General features: G+C 51.1%; 1 protein-coding gene across 2 annotated transcripts in view; it reads right to left on the reverse strand.

Annotated features, from left to right (window-relative positions):
* Positions 1–1,793: 1,793 nt before the first annotated feature.
* Positions 1,794–15,499, reverse strand: part of RALY (RALY heterogeneous nuclear ribonucleoprotein) — a 140,645-nt gene continuing 126,939 nt past the window's right edge. For both annotated transcript variants that reach the window (XM_063172149.1, XM_063172148.1), the window contains 6 exons: positions 11,853–11,900; positions 10,637–10,794; positions 8,637–8,750; positions 7,144–7,289; positions 3,609–3,657; positions 1,794–3,384 (listed from right to left, as the gene is read on the reverse strand). In XM_063172149.1, the coding sequence (XP_063028219.1) occupies positions 3,613–3,657; positions 7,144–7,289; positions 8,637–8,750; positions 10,637–10,794; positions 11,853–11,900 (511 nt within the window). In that variant the 3' untranslated portion in view covers positions 1,794–3,384; positions 3,609–3,612. The remainder of the gene's footprint in view (positions 3,385–3,608; positions 3,658–7,143; positions 7,290–8,636; positions 8,751–10,636; positions 10,795–11,852; positions 11,901–15,499) is intronic.

The following is a 15,499-nucleotide window of genomic DNA, read 5'->3' on the forward strand; positions in this document are numbered from 1 at the left end:
CAAGCTAGGGGACTGAGTCCTTGGCCACAACTTTGTTATAGATTCTTTCTTTCCATTCTTAGCGAGCCTAGCAGCTCTGCAAACCTCTCTCTATATTCTATTAGTATAATCATAATGTATTATATATAATATCTTAATAAATAAGCCTTCTGATTCAAGAAACAAGATTCACTGTCTCTCTATCACCACCAGCGCCCACTCAGGCGCATTAATAACCTACCTGTCAGTGATGGTTAAGAATTCTCCCTTAGTTGAGCGACACCCTGCTGCTTCCCGGAGGGTGGCACCCAGTGAAGAGGAGGGGACAATGAAGTTGGCATGCAAATGACCTCAGAGCCAGCATGCAAATGAGGAAGCCCCTCACCAAACCTAGAAAAAACCCCTAAAACAACGAGCCAACACAAAATTGATGAATCAAAGTGATGTCTAGACGTGAGGAACAGAATCCAGAGTTCGCCAAGGCCTTTTTACCCCTCACCCTAACCTAAAAGATGTCCTGGAAAGAGGACCTCGAATGTCAAACCAAAAAGTGGGAATCTGATGGTTTTGCGAGGACAGAAGCCCCAGCTCTGCCTGCAGACCAGCAGACAAAGCTGCATTTTCCCTCCTTCTCCGTGCCACTCCTGGGAGCAGCAGCAGTGTGAGCGCAACCCATCAGTTCTTCCCACCCCAGATGATCACTTTTAATAAAGGCATTAAAAAGGAGAAAGATCTCCTGCCCTGTTCATTTCACTGCTGTCTCCCCTTGGAGGGAACTGCTGGCAGGACAGACGGACAGGAGGGTGTTCGGACATCTCAGACTCACCAGAAACTCACCAGTTTTGCTCTCCAGGGCTGGGTGGTGGCTCAGCCACAAGGAACCAATCCAGGATGGATGGACTTTGGAGAAACTTGGTCCAGTGGAAGGTCCCCAGGATGTTGGAAAAGAAATGAAATTTAGCAAAATATTTAATTATAGTGAGTTGTGTGTGAACTGGTTTGTTAAAAAGTAGTTTTGTAGCCGTTGAAAGTGTGTTGGGTTTTGTGTGTAACCTAGCAGGTAGTCTTAGGGATTTAATAAATAATTAAACTAGTGCAGGAAAGTAAGAATGCTAACCTGTCTGGAGGCAGCATACAATGCTCTTAGAATAAGATAAGCAGAGGATTAATGATCTTGTTTGTGAACCAAGGCATGTATCACAAGGGGTCTGTGACCAGGCAAGGGGAACGGGAAACTGTTTCTTGGAGACTTTGTTGTGAATCCCATGTATAAGAGGGAAGCACCCGTACGTGAATTTGGGGGCTCAGACTTTGGGACGTGAGTCCCCCAGCTCCCTGGGCCCTTAATAAAGCACCCACAAAACTTATCCAAGTTTTGTGTCATTTATCAATCAGGCAACAAGGAGATCACCTTTTCCAACCCAACCATTTGGGGTCACTGGTCCCTCCTGACACACTCTGGTGTCACCCAGAGCAACACTTGCTTAAGGAGCAGTTTTTAGCATTGCTGGCTTGTGCAACCCGGCACACAGCACAGCAGCCAGACTTTTCTGTCTGTTATGAGCTGGACCAGTGAAAAATCCAGAGATTAAAGGCCTGGATTTGGCCCCTGTTCTCCTGCATCAAAGAAGTTTCCAAGCCTCCAGGGAAAACCCCAGAACTCCTGTGAACACAGATGTTTTGCTCAGACCAGTGGGATCTACCTTGGGCAAGGGAAAGTAAATCCTGCAGGCAGACCTGAGGCTTGGAAATGGAAAAAAGACAGAAGAAACAAGTGTGTGTGTGCATGGCAGAGAGAACAGAGGGAAAGCAAATTAGATTTCTTTCTTTTATTATACAGGATTGTATGTACAAGGTCACCTCTCCCAAACAGCAGCAGCACAGTCAGTTCACAGCCAAACCTGCAGCTCATCTCTCCAGGCCTGGAGAACAGCTCAGGACAACTCAGTGCAGACCTTGCACAGCAGCTGGGCCAGGGCAGGGCAAGCACGGGGCTCCCTCCAAGCCCTCCTCAAGCAGCCCAAACTAAGAAATGCAAAGAAAACTTTGTGCTTCAAGAGCCATGCGTGCTCCAGCATGGCCCCAGGGGCAGGGCAGTGTCACCCCTGGAGCTGCTTTCCCTTCACCCTTCCAAGAGATGCTGTGGATGAGGTTGGAGCACTCAGGATCCCCCAGGTGTTGTGACAGGCCAGGGGGAAGGGGTGGACTCTGCTCTGGGTTCCAAGCACTGCTGTGTGTGGGGGATCTGGAGGGGAAGGGGCAGGCAGGACACACCAGGTGTGAGGAGTAAAGTGCTGTGTGAGGTTCAGCCCCCGGGAAAACGGGAGGAGCCCGGGAAGGACAAAGAGGAGAGAACTGCTGAGGCCTCTGGGCTGTGGGGGCCCAGGAGGAGCCCTCTGCTCCCAGCACGGGGCAGGGCACAGCAGCAGCTGGCAGCTGGGAGCAGGGGAGGTGCTGCACAGGCACAGCCACAGTGCCAGGGCATTCATTCCCTGTGCCCAGCCTTGGGCACGCTGCCACCCTGGCCATGGAGCTCAGGCAGGAGCAGAGGGGTCACACCACGCTCCTGATGTGCCCTCACTGCAGCAGGAGGAGGTGTGGGCAGCCAGGGAGGGTCTCTGGCTCCAGGCTGAAGGAGTTGGGTGCTCCACATCCCTTCCAGGAGCAGCTGGTCCAAGGAAAGGGTCTCATCCCCGCCCCTCACTCTGCAGAGGGTTGCTCAGCCCTGACACGGTGGAGAATGAGGACACCAAAGCACTCAGGGTGGTGTTTGCTCGCTCTCTCCTGCTTGGGATCACTTGATTTCCTGCAGCTTCCTCTCCCCTTCCCTCCTCAAGCAGCATCCCAGAGCACAGCAGCTGCTCCAGCAGCGACTCCTTTGCACCTGGAGGTGACTGTGGACACTCAGCAGCTCATGGGGCACAGAGAGGTGGCAGGAGGTGGCTGAGCTGGAGGACAGCACCCCACAGCCTCTGATCAACAGCACCTTCAGCACAAGAACACAAACTGTCCAGACTGAAACACTACTCCTCCCTCAGTTAGGAAATGCTCTGGCTCTCACCTCACACAGGAAAATGTCTTTATTGGGCTGGGCTGAGCTCTCTGCTCTCCTGCAAGCAGCTCTACAACACTGCCTGGGGACACTCCTGCTCTCTGTGGTGGCTCTGGGTTGTGCAGAGCTCCTCTGCTGCCTGCAGAGCTCCAAATCCATGGCAGGGGTGGTGGGGATCTGCTGGGAGGATGAGTTTTCTTTGCCTTTGCTTTACAGATGGATGGAAGATGTCGGGCCATGTTTCTCCTTTGAATGCCAGGTAGAGATGACAGCAGCACTTCCATTCAGCTTGCCTTGCTCAACGTGCCAGGACAGGGTTCAGCCTCGTGCTTTCCTCACTCTGTTGCTCACAGCTGCAAGGAGAGAAGGGGGAGCTACAGCACTGTGCTTGAACCCCAGAGATTTGTCACTCAGGAAAGGGGGTGAAGGGCTGGCCAGTGACCCAGCTGAGCAGCCAAGCTCCATGCCAGGAAAACACAGAGGATCAGTGGGAAAGAGCCTCTCCTGAAGCAGCAACCCCCAGGCCCAAGGGGCACAGAGGGAGAGCTCTGGCTCCATCAGCAGCACGGGGCTGTACCTGGTTACTGTAGCCTGGCATCCTCCACGTCTGTGTAATGGCTGTTCTCCTGCAGGGAAAAGGGAACCACAAACAGTAAATCACCCTGTGTCCCTCCTGCCCTGCCTGGGACACCTCCCCTGTGGGCACCAGCTGGTCCCTGCTGTGGGACAGCAGTGCCAGGGTGCTCAGTGTGATGGATGAACACAGAACACACCTGGTATGAACACCTGGCAAAAACACCAACTTCCCCTGGCTCCTGATGCTGAAATGGCTCTGCCAAACAGCCCTGGGGTGTGCAATCCCCTCCAGGGCTTGGAAGTAACAGAATCACAGAATCATTCAGATTGGAAAAGACTTCCAGGATCATCAAGTCCAACCATTAACCCAGCATAGATGTTCACTCCCCAGCTGTTCCAATGCCTGACCACCCTTTCAGTGAAGAAATTTCCCTGATCTCCAATCTAAACCTCCCCTGGCACAGTTTGAGGCCATTTCCTCTCACCCTGTTTCTGCTCCCTGGAACTGCCCAGTGCTGCCAAGGTGCCTCAGTCCATGAAGGCAAATCCTGATTCTGCTGCTGAGCACAGGAACTGGTCCCAGTCTGCAGCAGAACTCATCATCCAGAATGGTAACACTCATCCAGCACTCCAAAGGCCATAATAATGGCCTTTATAATAATAATGGTGCTGAACTGCTCCCCAAGCAGGGCTTTGGAAAGCACAGCGTGTTTGGACTGCCCTGATGGTCTTGGAAGTGTTTTCCAGCCTTTATGGTTGTCAGTGGAATTTGCTCCTGGAGCTGCTGAGCAGAGCAGCGGCACTGGGGAGTGAACGGGGTGCTCACAGTGGTGTTTAACTGTGCAGGGTGGGCATTTCAGGGATGGAAATGGATCCAGGAGCTCTCTGCAGGGACACAAGGGGCTCCAGAGGGAAAGGAAAGGGAACAGGCTCTGCCTGAGAGCCAGGGGAGGTGGCCTTGCTCAGGGCAGGCAGAGCCAGTGGCACTGGATGTGCCTTGGAATGAATGGGCTGGGATCCTCCTCCTGTGGGGGAGGACCAGGGTGACAGCCAGCTGTGACACCGTGGCAGCCACCCCCTGCACACCACTGGGGCACAGAGCCCTGGGGAACCTCCACCCCTGCATTTGTGGGGTGGAGCAGGGCTGGAGCAAGAAACAAAGGCTTTGGGACAGCATCCAGAGTAAGTTCTGACCCAGCTGAGCAGGGCAGGAGGCATCATTCTGGTTCCTGATGGCCAAGAACACCTGGTCAGGGATGTGAAGGTGGAGAGAAGCCTTGGCTGCAGAGCCATGGGACTGTGAATCCAAGTACACCACAGAAGGGATCAACACCAAAAGCAGGATCAGATCCCTGAACCTGAGAGAGCAGATTTGGGGCTATTCAGGGATCTGCTTGGTAAAATTCCATGTGAGACATCTCTGGAGGCCAAGGAGGCCAGGACATCCAGATCCTGTGGTGTGAGACTTCAGTGGGCACCCAGCACCAAGCCCAAAAACTGTTTAGATGCAGACTGGGCAGATAAATGACCAAAACTGCAGGAAACCAGAAGAAAATCTGACTGCAAATCAACCACAGTGTGCTGGGCACATCAGAAGTCCTTCAGCTTTCCCTCCAGAAATCCCTCTGTGTGCAGGGATCTCCCCTTGAGCAGGGACATCCCCCAAGACACCCCTCAGCTGACACCAGGCATTGATGGGCTGGCAGGTGTCATTTTTTGCACACATGTGACATTTAATACACAATAATCTCTGTATCCCCTACTAAGCGTAGTAAATAGTACTGACCACCAATCTGAGTTTTCCAAATCCAAATTTATGGCTCAGAACTCAATAAACTCCCTCAGCTCTGAGTGACCTCTGGCTCTTCTCCTGCCACTGCCCTGCCCCTCAGAGCCAAAGGGATTTTAGGGACCCCATGTGGGTGCCATGGCCATGGTGACAGCCACACTGGGGTGTGGGATAAAGGAGTCACTCCAGGAACTGCTCAGTGCTGTGAGCTGTGATGAGTTCCCTGCACACACTGCCCTGACCATCCACAGCACTCAGGAGCCTGTCTCAGGCTGGCAGTGGAACATTTCTGGTCTTGATGCCACATCAGGGCCAGGGAGTTCCAGAAAATAGAGATGTGAGCTGAAACAGTCATCTTTTTCTTCTCCTCTTAATGAGGACCAGCTCTTCCCAAACCACTGCCAGCAGATGTCCCTCCAGTGTTTTCTTACCCCTGCAAAGGCAGAGGAGTGCACATTTTTTGTTGACAGGCTGTGTGCTTCTTTATCATCATTACCATCAGCAAGTTTCCCTCTAATGTCTACCATCTGTTTGCCCTGATGTAATTCAAGCCTGGCCTTCCTTTTCCTGACACAGCTTGTGCCTTTCTTCTTCCCAGTGCCTCGAGTGACCTCTCCCCTCCAGCCCAGGAAACAGCTCAAGGATCCTGTTCAGAGCCCTCACCCAGCTGGGCAGGAGAGCCCAACCCAGCTGGGAGTGTTTGGAGCTGGAGCAGTTTAAGGCTGTGGATGTGCAGTGTGGGCACCCAGGGATCAGGGGTGAGGAAGAGGAGAGGGATGCTGAGCTTCATCCTCACTTCTGCTGCCACCAGTGCTGGGCTGGGGAGGGACTGGAGCTGTTCCTGGGGCCACTCAGGGCAGGTCATGTCCTCCCACCTTGCTGCCCTCAGCCTGCATCTGGAGCTGATCCTGTTCTCAGCAGGGTTTTGGTTTGGGATAAATGGCAGCACAGCCAGTGTTACCACAGTGCCTGTCCTGTACCCAAACACTGGGCTCCCATCCAGATGCACGCATTTGTCTCTAGGCTCACCAGGAACATCCCTGTTTGGGGCAGGACTAGGAGCAGTGGGGCTGGGGTCACACCTTGGCTTGTGCCATGGGACAAGTGCCTCTGGAGAGGGACTTGGGACAAGGGAAATGGCTTCATATTGTCAGGGCAGGGACAGATGGGATACTGGGAAGGAATTCCTCCCTGTGAGGGTGGGCAGGCCCTGGCACAGGGTGCCCAGAGCAGCTGTGGCTGCCCCTGGCAGTGCCCAAGGCCAGGCTGGACAGGTTTGGAGCACCCTGGGACAGTGGAAGGTGTCCCAGCCGATAGCAGGAGTGGAATGAGAAGTTCTCTAAGGTTCCTTCCAATCCAAACCCTCCTGTTACTCCATGAATGTCTGGTCAGCTGCAAGGGCACTGCAAATGCAGCTCATCTAACCCAGCCTGTCCTTGTGGTGTGTTTAAATCCATCTAAGAATCACTTGGGAGCAGAGTGGATTGGTTTAAACCACTCCTAGCTGTGAAATCAAGGATAAATGTCTGAATTTCAAGAGCCAACCATGTTTCTTCAGCACCTCCACACGTGTTTGCATGGGCAGTGCTTCTGCAGGCTTGGAAGAACAACCTGTGACAACAATCAGATTTAAATACTGCAATTTCTTTGGAGGATGGAAAAACCACTTTTCCTGTGGATGTGGCAAGTTCCAGTAAAGCTGTGACCCCTCCTTTGCTGCAGGGATGCACTGCCCAAGCTCCCTTACCAGTTCATCTTCACACTCCTCCCGTGCCAGCCCCTCCTCCTCGCCCTCGTCCCCGTTGAGCGGCTCCTCCGCGGTGGCCTCGGCCTCGGAGGCCGTGTCCTCCTGGGACACCTCGCTCTTGCTGCTCTCCACCTTCTTGCGGGCCTCTGTGGGGACACAGCCATGTCAGGGATGGGGAATGGGGACAGCCTGACCCTGGGCCAGGGATGGGGAATGGGGACAGACTGAGCCTGGGCCAGGGATGGGGAATGGGGACAGACTGAGCCTGGGTCAGGGATGGGGAACGGGGACAGACTGACACTGGGACAGGGATGGGGAATGGGGACAGACTGACACTGGGACAGGGATGGGGAATGGGGACAGACTGACACTGGGACAGGGATGGGGAATGGGGACACAGCCTGACCCTGGGCCAGGGATGGGGAATGGGGACACAGCCTGACCCTGGGCCAGGGATGGGGAATGGGGACAGACTGAGCCTGGGCCAGGGATGGGGAATGGGGACAGACTGAGCCTGGGCCAGGGATGGGGAATGGGGACAGACTGAGCCTGGGTCAGGGATGGGGAATGGGGACAGCCTGACCCTGGGCCAGGGATGGGGAATGGGGACACAGCCTGACCCTGGGCCAGGGATGGCAGCTGGGGACACAGCCTGACCCCCAGGCCAGAGAACCCCACATCCACTGGGATGGGGGGAAATAATAATGGTGGGAATGCTTCCTGCCATGGGGGGTTCTGCTGATTTTGAGCAGGCAGCCTGGGACACTGTGGAGAGGGCAGAGAAGGTTCTAGATCCCCCAGCAGGATGGTGGGAGCCAGGGATAGGGATAGGGATAGGGATAGGGACAGGGATAGGGATAGGGATAGGGATAGGGATAGGGATAGGGATAGGGATAGGGACAGGGATAGGGATAGGGACGAGGGGGATAGGAATAGGGATAGGGTGGGGATAGGGATGGGGATAAGAATAGGATAGTGATTGGGACAGGGATATGGATGGGACAGTGATACGAAAAGGGATAGGAAAGGGTAAGATAGGATATGGGTAGGACATGGGACAGGATGGGATAGGATAAAATAGAAATAGGATAGGAAATTAATAGGAAAGGAAAGGAAAGGAAAGGAAAGGAAAGGAAAGGAAAGGAAAGGAAAGGAAAGGAAAGGAAAGGAAAGGAAAGGAAAGGAAAGGAAAGGAAAGGAAAGGAAAGGAAAGGAAAGGAAAGGAAAGGAAAGGAAAGGAAAGGAAAGGGATAATGATAGCATACGACAGAGTAAAATAGAATAGTAGAACAAAAAATGCAAGCTAAAAAAAAAGACAGAAGAAAAAAAATCCTCATCATTTCAAACCCCAACTCTGCAATTTCAGGAATTTTGGTATGTAATTTTGGCCTATGATTCTGCCCTGGAACCTGGGGGTTGACACTTCCCTGTCAGAGCCTGGAGGAATGTGTGATGCCCAAGGCCAGCCCTGAGGCATCCCCAGCCCTACTGACCTGCAGAGAGCTTCTGCTCCTCAGCAATCTGCTCCAGCCGGCCCAGGAGAGCGTCGATGTTGGATTTGATCTGTGTCAGCTCCGTTTTGATTGTCTGCAGCTCGCTGCTCTTCACTGGGGGGAGGAAGGAAGGACAGGAAGGCACTCAGCACCCTGCAGAGCAATCCCACCCCACACCCTGCCCAGGGCAGCTCCCTCAGCAGGCAGGAAAATCAGGGAGAAGCCCAGGCTGGGAACTGGCAGGGAAGCTGCTCCCAAAAGAGCCTGGGGTGCTGTGTCCAGGCAGGCTGCAGAGCCTGACCCCAGGCTGTACCTGCACCACAGCTCCTCCAGAACTTTACACTAATGTTTACACTAAAAATTTCTGAAAGCAAATCAAATCGTATCAAATTGGATCCTTTACCTTTGTGAAACATCCCTGGAACCCCAAGGAGAAGAGCTCCTGGGTTCTGTGAAATTGGATTTTTATGTTAATTTTAAATACATGGGAAGAAATCAGTCTAAAATTTGAAAAACGTTTCTCCCTATCACTTCCCATCTTATTGTATAAGAATCAAAATTTTCAGTACAATTACACTTCTGGCAGCCTTTCTAAATCCAGTAATGCAGCTGCCATCAGGAATGTTTTTAGTTTATAAAGCCTTTTAGTGGCTGGAGTAGAATATATAAGCACTTGTACTCCACAATAAATTTGGATTCTTTAACCAATGTGAAAAATGCGTATTTTATGACTGGCTTTTTGCAAATACTAAAATTAATATTATATGTGTTATGTTAGAAAGTAATGCTGTATTAATTTTCTTAAGTCATGTGTTAAATATAATTTTACGTTATAAATTATAACATAAGGTTAAAATAGAAACTATGCTATGTAGGATATTTTTTTCCCTAAAGAAAGGACTCTCACTGAGATAGCAGCCACAGGACACCTAAATCTTTCAGAGAAAAAGAATTTATTGCTCTCTTATCAGAAGAAATGAACTTCTTCCTGCCTTGCTCAGCCCTGAAGACACCATCAGGATTAAGTGGAAGAAGTTGACACTGACCAGACAGACTCCTGTGTTTGAATGGAATTTATGCATCATGTGTGAGGTGTATGAATATGCAACAGGTTATTACTTTTAAGGGTTAATCTTCTGTTAATGTGTGTCCTTTTTCAGGCTTATTTTGCCCAGAAAAAGGTACCCGGACTGTCAGTAACTCTTTGTTTCTATTGTCTCATACTGTCCTAACCCTAATTGTCCAAAGTTTTTATAACTGTAATTACATTGCTATTTTTATAATCATTTTACTACTATTAAACTTTTAAAATTCTAAAAACAGATGACTGACGTTTTTCACAAGCAGAACACTGAATCCCTGTCTCATCGCCTTCCCCAGGTGCACCCCACAACTGGGCTGCTGTTCCCAGCTGTTCTGAGGTGTTTTTGGGAGCTCCCCATGAAACCTGAACCTTTCAGTGGCTGGAACACAATTTATAAGCAGTTGTACCCCATAATAAATTCGGATTCTTTGACCAGCACACTGAACCCCCTTCTCATCGCCGACACCACACCTTTCCCAGGTGCACCCCACAACTGGGCTGCTGTTCCCAGCCATTCTGAGGTGGTTTTGGGAACTTCCCATGAAGCCTGAGCCTTTTAGTGGCTGGAATAGAATATACAAGCAGCTTTACCACACAATAAATTCGGATTCTTTGACCAGCCTGCATCCCCTCTCTCTCTGTCCATCTCTTGACACCGCGCCTTCCCCAGGTGTACCCCCACAGCGGTGCTGCTGTTTCCAGCCGTTGTGAGGTGGTTTGGGGAGCTCCCTGTAAAACCTGAGCCTTGTAGTGGCTGGAGTAGAATATATAAGCAGCTGTACCCCACAATAAATTCGGATTCTTTGACCAGCACACCGAATCCTCGTCTCATCGCCTTCCCTATGTGCATCCCCACAGGGGAGCTGAGGTGTTTTTGGAGCTCCCCGCGCTGTCCCCAGCCCTGGCCCACACTCACACTTGATCTTGGCCGAGCTGTTGGCGATGGCCGACCTGGCGAACAGCTTGACGGGCAGCGAGGCCTTGACGCGCCGCACCAGCGGGATGGAGACGCGCGGCCGCTTCACGGGCACCACCCGCGGCACCGGCGACACCCGGCCCCGGTACTCGAAAATCCTGAGGGGAAACCAGAGGAGGGGAGGCGGCTGGGGCCGGGGCAGCCCTGCCCAGCGGTGTCCCAGCCTTGCCGAGCGCTGCCCCGGCCCCGCCGAGCGCTGCCCCGGCCCCGCCGAGCGCTGCCCCGGCCCCGCCGAGCGCTGCCCCGGCCCCGCCGAGCGGCCATTCCAGGGATAGGGGCCATGGGATGGCACCCCACAGGCTGGGCTGGACACCCTGACCCCAAATCCCTCCTGCCCCCAAACCCCTCCCGCTCTCAAATCCTTCCTGCACCCAAACCCCTCCTGCCCCTAAATCCCTCCTTGCACCCAAATCCTCTCTCCCCCCAACCCCCCCCCGGCCCCAAATCCCTTCAGCTCCCAAACCCCTCCTTGCACCCAAAACCTCTCCTGTCCCTAAATCCCTCATTTCACCCAACCCCCCCCCCCCCGCCCCCAAACCCTTCCTGCATCCAAATGCCCCCTGCCCCCAAATCTCCCCTGCACCCAAACCCCTCCTGCCCCCCTGAGAGGAATAGCAGATTTGTCTTTCCAAACAAGCTGTGGGTTTGCTGGTAGATAAAACCAGCACTGGAAGATAAAAGAAACCGTGGGAAGGATTCCACTGATTGATGAATGGAAAAAGATATTTGCCTTTACAAATAAACTGTAGGTTTGCTGATAAATTAAATTGGATATTGAAAGATGAAAGAAACAATGGGGAAGAAAACCCCCTGAATTTTATAAGAATTAAAAATCAAAAGGGAGGGTTATACATTAGAGGGAAATCTCTGTTATCAGGCAATTTGGGAAGTCTGAACCTCCCAAGTACCTCAGGCAATGGGGAAAGCGAGAAGGGAAATGTGGCTGGGAAATTGGGATAAAAAGGAGGCTGAGTCCTCCAAAAATTAGAGCGATCCCAGGGAATGCCCCATGGCCTCTCCCTTTATTGGAATAAAGTAAAAGGATTCCTCTGTCTCCTTTTTGGATATAAACCTCTGGTGTTTGTGGATTAATTTTTCCAAACACCCCAAATCCCTCCTGCCCCCACCCCACAGAGCCCCTCGGGCTGGGTCTCACCTGTCGTAGAAGTCGTCTCTGTAATAGTCATAGTCGAAGTCGTAGCCACTGCAGAGACAGTCAGGGTTAATTAGTGCTGGTAATTCATTATTGCTGCTCCCTCGCTGCCTGCTGGGCCATCGAGGACAAAGAACTGGATCCCGTGCATGAGGGACCCTCCCGGCTGCAGGGAGGAAGACTGGGGGGCTGAAGGCAGAGGAGGGGTGGTGTGGCCAGAGGGTGTTAACCTGCTTATCTCAAGGAGGAGCAAGAAGATGTGTGTGGAGAAAAGTTGGGACAAATGGGATATTTATGGGGATATTTATTGATTTAACTTCTCTCCCCCCAGGCAGACAATGCCCACGTCCTGCTTTCTTAAGCTTGAGATGCATTTTAACCCAACGCAGGAGCATTGTCCACTCCCTGGACACCCAGTAACACTTTCCCCCTTGCTGCAGCTGCATTTTAACCCAAAGTAGCAGCATTCCCCACTCCCTGGACACCCAATAACACTTTCCCCCTTGCTGCAGCTGCATTTTAACCCAAAGTAGAAGCGTTCCCCACTCCCTGGACACCCAGTAACACTTTCCCCCTTGCTGCAGCTGCATTTTTACCCAAAGTAGAAGCGTTCCCCACTCCTGGACACCCAGTAACACTTTCCCCCTTGCTGCAGCTGCATTTTAACCCAAAGTAGAAGCGTTCCCCACTCCCTGGACACCAACACTTTCCCCCTGGCTGCAGCTGGTGTTTCACAAGGCAGCACAAATCAGGAGGTTTCACCCAACACACTGGGAGCAGCTGCCCCAGCTGAACCCAGCACCCTTCTCTGGTGTGCTAAGCTCATTAACACACAATTAACACTCAATTAATGGCTAATTCAGACGTGGTGCTGGTGGTCTCCCCTCTGCTCTGCACAAACAGAATGCAGCCCTAAAAACCAAAGCCTGTCCTGCCTCCTGGAAATGGCTGAAAAGAATGAGAGATGGATGGGGAGAGGGAAGGGCTGAGCAGAGGGACAGGGGACAGGGCAGGATGAGCCCCGGGGAGTGCAGCTGAGAGTTCATCTGGGCTCCTGCATCTCTGACAATGGCAACAAGAACAACGTGGCTGACTGGGCTGGCTGGTGGAAGTGTGGCTTGGACCAGGAATTCCAGGAGCTCTGTCCTGCCTGTTGTGGCACTGAGCTTCCCAGCCAGTGCTCGGTTTCAGTAACTGGCTGTGTGAAAAGTGCCTACTGTATGGTTCTACACAGATATTTACTATATGTATTATGTTGTATTGGTTAGTAGTGCTGTATTAACATTTTAATAGTATGGTAAATGTAGTTTTGTACTTAAAAGATAACTTTTGTAGTTAAAATAGGAACTATGTATGTGGGATTTTTTTTTAAGAAAGGAGGTACTTGCACCAGATGGCAGCTACAGGACACCTAAATCTTTCAGAGAAAGAGAATTTAAAGCTCCATTTTCAGAAGAAACAAACTTCTTCCTGCCTTGCTCAGCCATGAAGATGCTGTTGGGATTAAGAGGAAAAAGCTGACGCTGCCCAGACAGAATCCTGTGTTTGAATGGAGTTTATGCATCATGTATGAGGTGTATGAATATGCAACAGGCTGTTGCTTTTAAGGGTTAATCCTCTGTTAACGTGGGTCCTTTTTCAGGCTTATGCTGTCCAGAAAAAGGTACCTGGACTGTCCATAACTCTTTGTTTCTATTGTCTCATATTGTCCTAAATTCTAATTGTCCAAAATTTTTATTACTCTAATTACATTGCTATTTTTAAAACCATTTAATTACTATTAAACTTTTAACATTTTAAAACCAAGTGATTGGTGTTTTTCACAGGCTGGTTTCTGAAAGATGATTTTTCCACCCTCCTTGAGTTCCCCAGATGCCTGTGGCAGCATCTGGAGACCCAGCCTGTGCAGAGAGGGGACCTCAGCATGGCTGGATACATCAGAGCTGCTTTGGGGCCAAGGAGTTGGTGCCAGGGTTAAGGACAAGGAGGTGGCACCTCCTGCCCTGGGGATTCAGTGAGGAGATATTCCATAAATGCCTTATCCCTGAGCAGCTGCTGCCTGTGCCATTGCATGGGATGGGCACTGCAGGGTCTCACTGCTGGGGAGATGTGACTGTGGAGGTGTGATCACCACAGCCCTCCCAGATGCCACTGCATGGTGCAAAAGAACCTTTTCTGACAGATGAATTCCAGATTCTTTTCAGGCCCTCCCCTTCTGAGCTGAGTTGTAGCCAACATTCCTGCTGGGCTCAGAGGAGACAGGAACATCCCACAGCCTCTGTCCCAACCTCTGCCTCATCTGTGTTTGTTTATTCCCTCTCTGGATTGAAAGGGAAAGGCAATTCCTGGCAGGGCAGCTGTTGCTGGAATGAACCCAGCTCTTTGTGGGGCTGAGGGGATGGAGATCACACAATGAGGCACTGCCACGGAGCTTTTCATGATGGGTAACTGGATTTTTGTTCTAACCCAAGGTGAAACCTGGAGATACAAAAACCCTCCAAGAAAATAGCTCCCCTCAGCCTGCCAATTCACTTTGATCACTGAGGATGTTTGACTCCAGGTTTGTTTGAATCCAATAAATACAAAATACCATCAAAAATAGGAAGCCATTTGAAAGGAAAATTGAAGTAGGATGCTTCTAGGCTGTTACACTCTCCCTCTTCAATTTTTTCCCTCTCCTTAGATGCAACTCAAATGAAATTGCTGCAATTTTGTAATATTTTCAATCCTGACAGGCTCTGGTGAAGTGCTTCTGGCTCTCTCCAGCACAGCCAGTGTTATCCCCAGTCCCAGGCAAAAGCCAGTGGGATCTCCCTGTGGCTCCAGGGCTCCCAGTGGGATGAAGCAGAGCCTTCATCCACAGCACAAACTCTCTCTGATATCCTGGGTTTTAAGTTTTTTTGTTCTGTTTTGTGTGCAGCTTTTAGCTTTATATTAACGTTACTGGGATCTTTTCACAGGGTGGTGGAGACAAAACAATTCTATAGGAATGGGGATAAACTGATACCTTTGCTTTTTTCTGTTCTGTTTGGTGTGCAGCCTTTAGCTTTATATTAATGTTATTGGGATCTTTTCACAAACAATCCTATTCTAGCTGGAGACTCGAGGACAATCTCTGCAAACTTCAGGCCCAAAGCATCAACAATGTGAGAAGAGGAAGGCAGGCAAGCAAGCAAGGAGGATGAAACCTCATCATTTGAAGCTAATAATTGGAGAATTCACTACTAAAACTTATAAAAATGTGAGATCTCATGGCCAAGCTCTCTTTTGTTTCCATCTTGGAGCCATCCAGGTACTGCCAGGGTGTGGCCTTTGCAGGCTCCTCAATAAATCTCCACTTGATTGCTCTGAACTCCATCCAGCCTCTGTTCCAGCTCCCTGAGGCATCACCTCCACAAGGAGCTGCTCCTGCTGGGCAGCTCTCTGTGGCTTGGAGACCATGAGGCAGCTTTGGAGAATTTGTTCATAAAGAACACAAAGCTTGGAGATGTTGGGCAAAATTCTGAGACACTCAAATTCCTTTTTCCTGACCCCAATTTACACTCCTGGTCTGAGCCGGCTTCTCCTCCAAGCCTTTGCTCCCTGGCAGAGCTGTGGGATCAGCACATGGGCAGCTCCATGGGGCTGTGAGGATGGAGAGGAGCTGCAGC

Source organism: Melospiza melodia, chromosome 19 (assembly GCF_035770615.1).
Source record: "Melospiza melodia melodia isolate bMelMel2 chromosome 19, bMelMel2.pri, whole genome shotgun sequence".
NCBI classification, from domain to species: Eukaryota; Metazoa; Chordata; class Aves; order Passeriformes; family Passerellidae; genus Melospiza; species Melospiza melodia.